Source organism: Ctenocephalides felis, unplaced genomic scaffold (assembly GCF_003426905.1).
Source record: "Ctenocephalides felis isolate EL2017-DRISC unplaced genomic scaffold, ASM342690v1 CF-g0.4_SCAFFOLD_00845, whole genome shotgun sequence".
Lineage (NCBI taxonomy): Eukaryota > Metazoa > Arthropoda > Insecta > Siphonaptera > Pulicidae > Ctenocephalides > Ctenocephalides felis.
This window is the reverse complement of record NW_020536999.1, coordinates 72,037,170-72,049,523: the sequence shown is the minus strand read 5'-3', so window position 1 is coordinate 72,049,523 and position 12,354 is coordinate 72,037,170. Positions and strand designations below refer to the sequence as shown.

The following is a 12,354-nucleotide window of genomic DNA, read 5'->3' as shown; positions in this document are numbered from 1 at the left end:
TTTTTATATATTTATTAATTATTTTGTACAAAGCAGAGAGTTCGTTTTTCATAGCACGCGTTTTGTTCTTTGTAGCAGTTTTACTGTTTTCTCTTGTAATATTTTGTGTTTTTGCTTACTTGTCTTGGTATGTGCAAGTTGTTGGCTTTCTAAAATAGCATTACTAATGGTATCGTAATAGTTTTGTATCATATCTCTTGCTTGTTGATTTGCTAGCACAGGTAATGTAGATTTAAGATGGTTCTTATAAATTTCTATTTTCTTTGCACTATTGAATTGACAAACTGGTTTATTGGTAAAACGCGCTCTGCTTGGTTTATGTTTAGATATTTTTACTGTACCTCTGATGGCGCGATGGTCAGATGGGTAGTTCAGGTTTAAGACTTCGAAGTTTGTAAATGATCGAATTTGGTTTGTGAGAATGTAATCAATCTCGTTTTTATGTCCATTCGGTGACTTCCAGGTCCATTACCGGTTTGGTTTTTTCTTAAAGCAGGTATTTACTATTGTTAGCTTGTGTATGAGTGCAAAGTCAACAAGTTTCTGTCCTCTGTTATTCCTTGTGCCAAAGCCATGTTCTTTCACGACAAATTCCTGGTATTTTTTTGATGTGCCCACCTTCGCGTTGAAGTCACCCATAATTATGACGTGTTTGTGCGCCGTTTTTAATGCTTCCTCAATTGACTCATATAATTCGTCGATATCCGTTTCTTTTGCATCTGACGTAGGAAAGTAGACTTGAAGAATGGATATCGTATGACCTCCTATGTCTATATTGAGTATGGCTAAACGCTCCGATATACCAATAAAGCTTCCTATGTTATTTTTTATATCCTTGTTTATTATGAAACCTACCCCGTATTGACCTGCTGTCTGTCCTATATAGCAAAGAATAAAGTTATCATATTCCTTAATTTCACAACCTTGACGTCTTACCTCTGAAATTCCCATTATATCATAGTTTATAGCGCTTAAACAATTTTCTAATTCTAATTGTCGTTCGTATGTTGATAGAGTCTTGACATTGAATGTAAGTATTTTAAGTAAGCAATTTTTATTGTTGCTTGGTGTTATCGTTTTCTTTGGAGGGTCGTGGTCATAATCCTCCACGGTGACCAACCGGGTTAGAGGATTTGTTACGTTATGTTTCGTTGAATAGTTGTTTGTTGGGTTTATATGGAGAGGAGCAGCTGTTTGCTACGCATTACTTTTTGTAGTTTCTTGTCCCTGTGCTGTATTTTTTTAAGAAAATTTAGCATGCTCGGTTTGTTTACTCCTTCGGTAATGCTGTTAGATCTTCTCAGTGATATCTCTTAATGTTGTGGCTTATTTTTTTTTGTCTGTGTAATTCTTTCTTTTGACATTTCTTCTGCGAATTTTGATGGCGATGCAGAAAACTTTCTTTTGGATGTTTGTTTAGGTATAACTAGTTTGTCATATTTTAGGAAAGCCATGTTGCCATTTTCTCTTTCTATTTTCAGCTGTTCTTGTAATTGTCTTCTTTTTTTTAGGATCTGTTTTGGGTAATCTTCTTTTATATAGTAGCACGTGTCGCGCAGTGTTTTTTTCTGTTTCAATATATTTATCTTAGTGCTGAGATTTGAGAAGGATATCAGAGTGGGTCGTGGTTTATCGCCCTTTTTTCCTAGCCTTCTAACTACTTGTAGAGCGGTATCTGTTAATTTGATTGAAAAGTGTAGGTCTAACCAATTGAGCATATGTTTTTGTAAAGTTTCGTATGAAGATTCCAGTTCTTCGATACCGAAAATAACTATGTTTCTTTGTCTCGCCTGTTTTTCTAGGAAGTAGATCCTCTTCTCTTGGATGTCTACTATCTCCTTGAGTTTCACATATTTCTCTTCCAAAGCAAGAAGTTTTTCCTCTAATATCCTGTTGATGTTTTGTGTGACGTGTTCTGTAACCTTTAATACACTGTTACGAATCTCTTTTTTCTGGTCGTCAAGTTCCAGCTGAATTTTTTTTAAGAGCTTTCATAATTTCATCCATGATTATTTTGGAATTAATTTTATAGTTTGTTTTTTTGTAAGTTACACCCTCTAGTGGCGGCGATGCTCTGCAAGATGGCTTGACCGGTTATAAAAGGTGTTTGTGCTTGGGCTGCTCGCTCACTACTGACAGTTTGTTGTCTAAGATGGACGCACACACGCCGTGTTTACACAAAACAGCAGCAAATCCGCTTTGACCCGCACGTAGGTGTTTATACTTGGGCTGCTCGCTCACTGCTGACAGTTTGTTGTCTAAGATGGCCGCACACACGCCGTGTTTATACAAAAAAACAGCAGCAAATCCGCTTTGACCCGCACGATGGTGTTTGTACTTGGGCCGCTCGCTCACTACTGACAGTTTGTTGTCTAAGATGGCCGCATACACGCCGTGTTTACACAAAAACAGCAGCAAATCCGCTTTGACCCGCACGATGGTGTTTGTACTTGGGCTGCTCGCTCACTACTGACAGTTTGTTATCTAAGATGGCCGCACACACGCCGTGTTTACTCAAAAAAACAGCAGCAAATTCGCTTTGACCCGCACGATGGTGTTTGTACTTGGGCCGCTCGCTCACTACTGACAGTTTGTTGTCTAAGATGGCCGCATACACGCCGTGTTTACACAAAAACAGCAGCAAATCCGCTTTGACCCGCACGATGGTGTTTGTACTTGGGCTGCTCGCTCACTACTGACAGTTTGTTGTCTAAGATGGCCGCACACACGCCGTGTTTACACAAAAAACAGCAGCAAATTCGCTTTGACCCGCACGATGGTGTTTGTACTTGGGCTGCTCGCTCACTACTGACAGTTTGTTGTCTAAGATGGCCGCACACACGCCGTGTTTACGCAAAAAACAGCAGCAAATCCGCTTTGACCCGCACGATGGTGTTTGTACTTGGGCTGCTCGCTCACTACTGACAGTTTGTTGTCTAAGATGGCCGCACACACGCCGTGTTTACACAAAAAAACAGCAGCAAATCCGCTTTGACCCGCACGATGGTGTTTGTACTTGGGCTGCTCGCTCACTACTGACAGTTTGTTGTCTAAGATGGCCGCACACACGCCGTGTTTACACAAAAAAAACAGCAGCAAATCCGCTTTGACCCGCACGATGGTGTTTGTACTTGGGCTGCTCGCTCACTACTTGAAACAATACTATTTTTTAATTATTGAGTATTTTTCTTTTTGATATAAATCGAAAGTACTCAAAAAAGGGCCGATTATAAAGCTTTCTACAAAAATCTGAAAAAGCGATACATCCAAAAATGGAGCATGTAAAAAAACAAACGAATATAAAAGACATTATAAATTCTGATAACAAAAATATCACAATTTGGAACATAATAAAAAAGGAAAGTGCTAAGAATTTTACAGGTAATATAAGTCATGAGGCCCCCAGTGTTAAAGGCTTCAATATTTTTTTCAAAAATGTAGCCATAAATGTAGTAAAAAATCTGCCCCAGCCAATAATTGCAGCCGATGTCTATTTGACAAAGGTATTTGTGAAGCGGAAAAGTATATTTTTAAATCCAACTACCCCAGAGGAATTTAATACAATGATTAAACGCTTAAAAAATAAAACGTCGTTTGATGCCTTCGGCATTAATACAAAAATGGTAAAATCTGTCGTACAGTACATTGCAAGACCGTTGTGCACGATAGCAAATAATATTTTCTCCACAGGAATCTTTCCAGAAAAAAATGACTGGCTGGCAAGAGTAGTACCATTATATAAATCAGGAAATCGACAATCAGCAGCAAACTACAGACCCATAGCCATACTGCCAATATTTTCGAAAATTATAGAAATGCTATTAGCATTAAGAATTACAAGTTTCTTCAATGCTAATAATTATTTTGTAAAAAATCAATTTGGATTCAAAAAAAATTAACACAATTAATGCTGTGCTAGACTTTTTGAACTTTAAATCAAATTCACTGTAAGATAACAAACACTGTGGTGCACTATTTTGCGATCTCAGCAAAGCGTTTGATTGTGTTCCACATGACATATTTCTCAGGAAACTGGAATATTATAGATTAAGAGGCGTAGCCCTTAAACTTATGCAATCATACCTATGTAACAGGTATCAGTTTGTGGATTGTAACAATAAACAAAGTGAGATAGCAAGATTAAATGCAGGGGTTGCCCAAGAAACTATTCTTGGACCACTTCTTTTTATCATATTTGTGAATGATCTACCACCGAACATTAGCAGCCACACAACGCAATTTGCAGATGACACAGCATTGGCGGTTGCAGACGAGAACATCGCAAATATGAACGAAAAAATTCAGTATGCCCACAAGCAAGTTGAAAACTGGTGTTCAGCCAACAAAATTGTACTAAACAATAGAAAAACTGTCCATATTAACTTTACTTCCTTTTACATAAGGAGCTGCATGACGGGGAAGTTAAATATTTGGGTCTCACTATGGACAGCCTGCTAACCTGGGCGAAGCACATAGATTCAATATGTACTATGCTCTCAAAATCAATATATGCCATCGGAAGTGTAAGACACATTATAAATGAGGAATGCGCCAGAGAGGCTTACTTTGCCATGTTTCATTATGTGTTCTCACATGAAATATTGGCATGAATACCTCCAAGATAATGGATTTACAGAAGAAGGCTGTAAGGGAAATCGGAGGGCCCTCACCTCAGAAGCACTGCAGACCCTTGTTTACTATATTTAGATTACTGACTTTACATCTACCAGCAGGCGATGGCAGTCCATGCAGACAGAACAAACCATGTACTGAAAAGTGACGCCCATGGCCACGCGGAAAAGGTATGCTGTTGTACCTCTAAAACTGAAGCTGAAATGCTCGCGAAGGAACAAGCTGGGTGTCGAGATCTACAACAGGCTCCCCAATGAGTGAAAAAGTAAAAGCAGGAATGGTTTCAATGCTGCTGTTAAAAAACATCTTATAGATCAACCTATCTATTTAATTAATGAATTTTTTAATCCAAGATTAATATTAATTGTCATTAGGTTAATCTGTTGTTCATAAACATAACTGATATTAGTTTAGTTATATTATAGTATTGCGATAAAAATAATAATTGTATTGACTTAAATTGTAAATATTAAATTTGAATAAAGTATCTATCTATCTAAATAGAAATCTGAATTATTTTCGATATACAAAAAAAAATTGAAATAATTTTATTTTTTCAAAGCAATTGTTTTGTCAACACAAGCAGAAAGTTTTTTGAATCATTTGATTCAAATGCTTATTTCTTTTGAAAACTGCCATTTCTTGTATATTTCGCTCCTTATATCCGAAATGGCTGGGCCTGCCTTTGCCATAAACTAATAGCCATTTCTCCCAATCATTACTAATTGAATGTTTTTTAGATCATTCACATCGGGTGCTCCGAAAACTCGATTCCTATGCACTCTTTGCTCTTTATCTCCGTAGCGGCTGGACCTGCTTCTGCGAAAAAATAATTAGCACATCTCCCCATCAATACACTTCGGCAGGGATGACACTGAATTTCATGTGTGTTAGTTTTTACTGACACATCCGCAGCAATATATAACGACAATAACAGTCCTTATAAACCATTTTTGAGTTTATATCTATTGTTTTTAACCCATTTTTATGCACGCCAATACTGACCTCAATCGCTGTCACAACCGTCCCTCGGATATGAACGGTTGTGCGATTGGTCTTTTTTGGTATGGTTTGATTTTATGTTCAAATTGCCATTTCATTTTTTTTCTCTCAGCTAACTGGTAAGCTAAAACTGGCTGAACAAAAACAGAAGACCGTACCCAGTCTCCCATAATTTCAAAAATGTCAATCTTGTTTGGAAATCAGGAAAAATTAAATTAAATTTTGTTGAAAATCAAGTTACGCAGACTTTATTAATTCTATTATTTAATTGCATCTGAAATGATGAATAACACTTAAATAGTTTTATACAAATTTAATTTTATACAATATTTTACTTTACTAATTTATTTAATTTATAACTAATTTTAAAAATTCAATAATCATATGGTAAAATTAACACTATCTTGAGTATAAAAGTCAATAATATTTCTAATCTCTTGTTCTAACTTTTTGTATATTTTGTTTTAAACTGATACTGATCACTAATCTCTATTTTTCTCTCAGCTAACTGGTAAGCTAACACTGGCTGAACAAAAACAGAAGACCGTACCCAGTCTCCCATAATTTCAAAAATGTCAATCTTGTTTGGGAATCAGGAAAAATTAAATTAAATTTTGTTGAAAATCAAGTTACGCAGGCTTTATTAATTCTATTATTTAATTGCATCTGAAATGATGAATAACACTTAAATAGTTTTATACAAATTTAATTTTATACAATATTTTACTTTACTAATTTATTTAATTTATAACTAATTTTAAAAATTCAATAATCATATGGTAAAATTAACACTATCTTGAAAAAAAAATCATTAATATTTCTTATCTCTTGTTCTAACTTTTTGTATATTTTGTTTTAAACTGATACTGATCACTAATCTCTATTTTTCCATACTTTTTCTTCTTTTTCTTTTTTTACTTTTTTGCCTTACTACATTGTTTTCGTTTAACCATCACTCTTTCTTAATCTCATCTGACACTCTACGGGCTTTCTAATCTCTAACTGCATTATCCCACCAGAGACGCGAGGGCGGCAGCCGGTATTCTCAGCGACACCGTCGTGTCGCTCTCAGGGACAATCCGAAACCCCTTATCGTCAGCTATATACGAGACCTCGACGAGGTTGCCATTTGGGTCGGTATAACTGTAGGAGCCCTTAACGGTCAGAATCTTATCGGGTCCAACGAGTTCGCCCTCTTCCATGCGGGACTGACCGTCACTAGTTTCGAACCTAAAAAATGGGGAGTTAAAAATTATACTTTATAAAAATCATTAATCAAATTTAAAACACGAAAGTCTAATAAAGGACATATGGATATGTAATGGCAAGACCAATATATATTAACACTAAGACCGAGATATTTTAATACTAGATCTACCAAAAATACTTGTATACTTATTACAAACGCGCGTAGTCAATATAGCAGATTATTAGTGGTGCTTTAAGACAAATTGCTTGGACTTCCCTTATCGCAATTAAACATTCGAGGGATAATCCTAGATCAGAAGCTGCCTAAAACAAAAATTGTAGTCTGTAAATAATTTCTTTCGGCGTTTACAAAATCCACGCATTTATTCCAGATAAGTCTAACCTGTCTAAAAACCAGGGGCGTAACTACCGCCGTACGGTAGTACGTAAAAATACGGGGCTTCCGTACCAGGAAAGCCCCCAACGTCCGTAAGCAAATATTAATAATAAAAAAAATACTTCACAAAAAGCGAATTAATCGTGAAAACTTTGTTCAATTAAATTTAATGTCATTAAAAAAGAACGCAAGAAATGTAAATTTATTATTTTAAAAAGTTTTATTTTTACCCCGCCATGGGGGCCCCAAACGTGCGCAAAATTTAGTAGAAACCTACAAATTTTTATTTAATTTTACAAATAGCAAAAGTTAAGATAATCATGAAAACATACTTCCAACTAAATTTAATTTGAAAAAAAAAATGAACATGTAGAATATAAAAATATAATTTTAGAGGGTTGTGATAGAATAGAAAACTGGCATTTTATTAAGTCATTTCTTTAATAGGTTGTGCAATTTAAAAAATCAAAATTAATTTAGCAATTTGCTAAATGTCTCGAAAAATTAACAAAGGAATGGAACGTAACGAAAAACTATATGCAAAGTATAGCGACCCGTAATCTTATTTCAAACTCAACATTTTGCTAATTAAATATATTAATTTCTCATACTAAACAGATTTCAGAGACTTCGACTCAATTATTATGTTCGAAAAATTACAATTGGGGTCATTTCGCAAACCACTACAGTACAGTAAGATAATCTCTTTCAATTTTTATTGTAATTGTAATTGTAATCTCTCTAAAAATATGTTTAAAATATGAAATTCAATTAGGGTAGAGCGGGGCTAGTTGAGCAAATTTTTACTTAAACGGATGTAGCTCCTCAATGAAAAGCCTCAATAAATTGCTATACGGCTTAATGGATTTGTTGTTTGTCGCTTAACAAAAGTGTTAATACTATTTTTTGGTAATAAGTAAAACTTAAAAGCTACAGCTGTTCAAATGCAAAAAGTCAAGTATGCTCAATGTACCCCATAGGTGGGGCAAGTTGAGCAGTAAGAAAGTATAATGAAATCATAGGTTCAATGTCGATTAGTGATGAAATAAAATAAGTTTTTAATAACCAGTTCTATATTTATAGTCTTTATTGACAGAGAAAACAAAACTTATAGTAATTTGCTTTGAATAATTAACGAAAAGTAGAATCAACAAAACAATATCGTATCTTAGGAATTATTTTACCATTATATTCAGTATTTTTGTTTAAAATCATTATTTATATTATTACTCATAGACTCATTTTATATTATTACTCATAGACTTAGCTCAAATCTTAAAAATAATAATTAATTTCTGGAAGTTAATAGTAATTGTCTTAGTGATAGAACAAATTTAGCAACTATGCTCAACTAACCCCAACTCGGAATTTCAAAATAAAAGTGAGTTTATAAGAAAACCGTGAGAATTATAACCAGAATTTCTGTGCATATTAAAAGTACTATAATTATATGGAAGAATAACATTTACCTGATTAAAAATAAATAACATTTGACTAAACCAGACAAAAACTCGTAATGAATTACTTTTTTACTTTTTGGTGTCAAAATAAACAAAACGCCCGTGAGCCTCAGTCATTTGTCCAGCGACCACTGGCGATTGCGGGATATTTATTTCTCCCAAACCTCTATGTTTCCGCCATATAATGCCTAAACGGACGGTGAATAGTTTCCGAGATATTTCGATTGCTCAACTTGCCCCTATGCTCAACTAGCCCCGCTCTACCCTACTATTGCTGACAAAATTTAATAGTTTTGCATTCAATTTTTTCAAAGTAATTTTTGCATACTATTTACCCAGTTACAACTGCAAATGATGTAATTTTCAAAGATATCTTGAAAAAAAAAGATGGCTATGATCCTGGAAATACGTTACATCAAAATTCGTTTTATCAAGAAACTATATCAAAAACTATAGACATCATAAGCTATAAATGATTTAATAAATGTGTATGCACACTGAATTTGAATTGTTCGTAAAAATATTGGAAAGGGCTAAATGAATATTGATGATAAGTGAAGATGTATTAATTTATTAACTTCCCGAAGGAGAAGTTTATGTTTTCATAAAAAAATCCGATTCGCTAATTTTATGTTTTCTCGACGTTTCAAGCCATTCTGAATCGAATGAGACCAAATTTGGAAAAAGTATGTGTGTGTGTGTGTGTGCGCGTGCAACAACAGATTTCTTGCCGTAAATCGCCGTTTTCTCAAAAACGGCTGGACCGACTTCAAAAATTTAAAAGCCATTCGAAGTATCTCGATGAGGACTATTGTTTGTCAGTTTTGTGCGACGATCGGCCAAGCCTTTTCTTTGTAAATAGCAGAGAAGTGAAAAGTTTTTCGTCCACGTTTTAGCCCGCAGTTCTGAATCGATTTTGAAAATTCAAAAATCGTTCGAAAGATATTGGTTGAGATAAAGTTTGTAATAAAGTTTGTTTAAAAAAAATCGACGATTTTCATGATTATTTTTTGACGGTAGATACCAAGGTCTTCTATATCATACTAAAATATTACGGCCCTACGACAAGAGGTTCAGCTTTAAAAATTCGTCAAAATTTGCAAAAATTGGTATAGTTTTTTTGGCATTTGTCAAAATTAGACCTTTGATCGACGTTTTCTCAAAAACGCCTGAGCCGATTTTAGAAATTTAAAAGCTATTTGATGTATTTCGGTGAGGACTATCGTTTGTCAGTTTTGTGTGACGATCTGCCAAGCCGTTTCTTTGCAATTTGAAAAAAAGTGTTAAACTTTTCATCCACATTTAAGCTCATCCTACCGAACCGATTTCAAAAAATCAAAAACTGTTCGAAAGATATTAGTTGGGAAATGGTACTGATTAATTTTAGGTAAAAATCTACCGAGCCGTTTTTTTGTAATTAACTATTGAAAAAAAGTGTTAAACTTTTCGTCCACATTTAAGCTCATCCTACCGAACCGATTTTAAAAAATTAAAAACTGTTCGAAAGATATTAGTTGGGAATGGTACTAATTAATTTTAGGTGAAAATCTACCAAGCCGTTTACTTGTAATTAACTGTTGAAAAAAGTGTTAAACTTTTCGTCCACATTTAAGCTCATCCTACCGAACCGATTTTAAAAAATCAAAAACTGTTCGAAAGATATTAGTTGGGAATGGTACTGATTAATTTAAGGTGAAAATCTACCGAGCCGTTTTCTTGTAATTAACTGTTGAAAAAAGTGTTAAACTTTTTGTCCACATTTAAGCTCATCCTACCGAACAACAGATTTAAAAAAAAATCAAAAACTGTTTCAAATCAAAAAATGTAGCCATAAATGTAGTAAAAAATCTGCCCCAGCCAATAATTGCAGCCGATGTCTATTTGACAAAGGTATTTGTGAAGCGGAAAAGTATATTTTTAAATCCAACTACCCCAGAGGAATTTAATACAATGATTAAACGCTTAAAAATAAACGTCGTTTGATGCCTTCGGCATTAATACAAAAATGGTAAAATCTGTCGTACAGTACATTGCAAGACCGTTGTGCACGATAGCAAATAATATTTTCTCCACAGGAATCTTTCCAGAAAAAATGACTGGCTGGCAAGAGTAGTACCATTATATAAATCAGGAAATCGACAATCAGCAGCAAACTACAGACCCATAGCCATACTGCCAATATTTTCGAAAATTATAGAAATGCTATTAGCATTAAGAATTACAAGTTTCTTCAATGCTAATAATTATTTTGTAAAAAATCAATTTGGATTCAAAAAAAATTAACACAATTAATGCTGTGCTAGACTTTTTGAACTTTAAATCAAATTCACTGTAAGATAACAAACACTGTGGTGCACTATTTTGCGATCTCAGCAAAGCGTTTGATTGTGTTCCACATGACATATTTCTCAGGAAACTGGAATATTATAGATTTAGAGGCGTAGCCCTTAAACTTATGCAATCATACCTATGTAACAGGTATCAGTTTGTGGATTGTAACAATAAACAAAGTGAGATAGCAAGATTAAATGCAGGGGTTGCCCAAGAAACTATTCTTGGACCACTTCTTTTTATCATATTTGTGAATGATCTACCACCGAACATTAGCAGCCACACAACGCAATTTGCAGATGACACAGCATTGGCGGTTGCAGACGAGAACATCGCAAATATGAACGAAAAAATTCAGTATGCCCACAAGCAAGTTGAAAACTGGTGTTCAGCCAACAAAATTGTACTAAACAATAGAAAAACTGTCCATATTAACTTTACTTCCTTTTACATAAGGAGCTGCATGACGGGGAAGTTAAATATTTGGGTCTCACTATGGACAGCCTGCTAACCTGGGCGAAGCACATAGATTCAATATGTACTATGCTCTCAAAATCAATATATGCCATCGGAAGTGTAAGACACATTATAAATGAGGAATGCGCCAGAGAGGCTTACTTTGCCATGTTTCATTATGTGTTCTCACATGAAATATTGGCATGAATACCTCCAAGATAATGGATTTACAGAAGAAGGCTGTAAGGGAAATCGGAGGGCCCTCACCTCAGAAGCACTGCAGACCCTTGTTTACTATATTTAGATTACTGACTTTACATCTACCAGCAGGCGATGGCAGTCCATGCAGACAGAACAAACCATGTACTGAAAAGTGACGCCCATGGCCACGCGGAAAAGGTATGCTGTTGTACCTCTAAAACTGAAGCTGAAATGCTCGCGAAGGAACAAGCTGGGTGTCGAGATCTACAACAGGCTCCCCAATGAGTGAAAAAGTAAAAGCAGGAATGGTTTCAATGCTGCTGTTAAAAAACATCTTATAGATCAACCTATCTATTTAATTAATGAATTTTTTAATCCAAGATTAATATTAATTGTCATTAGGTTAATCTGTTGTTCATAAACATAACTGATATTAGTTTAGTTATATTATAGTATTGCGATAAAAATAATAATTGTATTGACTTAAATTGTAAATATTAAATTTGAATAAAGTATCTATCTATCTAAATAGAAATCTGAATTATTTTCGATATACAAAAAAAAATTGAAATAATTTTATTTTTTCAAAGCAATTGTTTTGTCAACACAAGCAGAAAGTTTTTTGAATCATTTGATTCAAATGCTTATTTCTTTTGAAAACTGCCATTTCTTGTATATTTCGCTCCT

The 12,354-nt window shown here is 34.5% G+C and overlaps 1 protein-coding gene across 1 annotated transcript; it reads right to left on the bottom strand.

Moving 5' to 3' along the window:
* Positions 1-1,313: 1,313 nt before the first annotated feature.
* On the bottom strand, positions 1,314-11,636 carry LOC113388333. Its single transcript, XM_026625726.1, has 3 exons — positions 11,629-11,636; positions 6,651-6,864; positions 1,314-1,970 (listed from the first exon to the last, which is right to left on the bottom strand). The coding sequence occupies exons 1-3, from the start codon at positions 11,634-11,636 to the stop codon at positions 1,314-1,316; spliced, it is 879 nt and encodes a 292-aa protein (XP_026481511.1).
* Positions 11,637-12,354: the final 718 nt, after the last annotated feature.

What these genes read in the sequence shown, in the direction of transcription:
- LOC113388333 (XM_026625726.1), bottom strand. An exon ending in CTGCCGCCCTCGCGTCTCTG is followed by an intron (nt 1,971 to 6,650) that starts GTGGGATAATGC and finishes AAAAAAATTCAG; the next exon opens with CTGGAACTTGACGACCAGAA.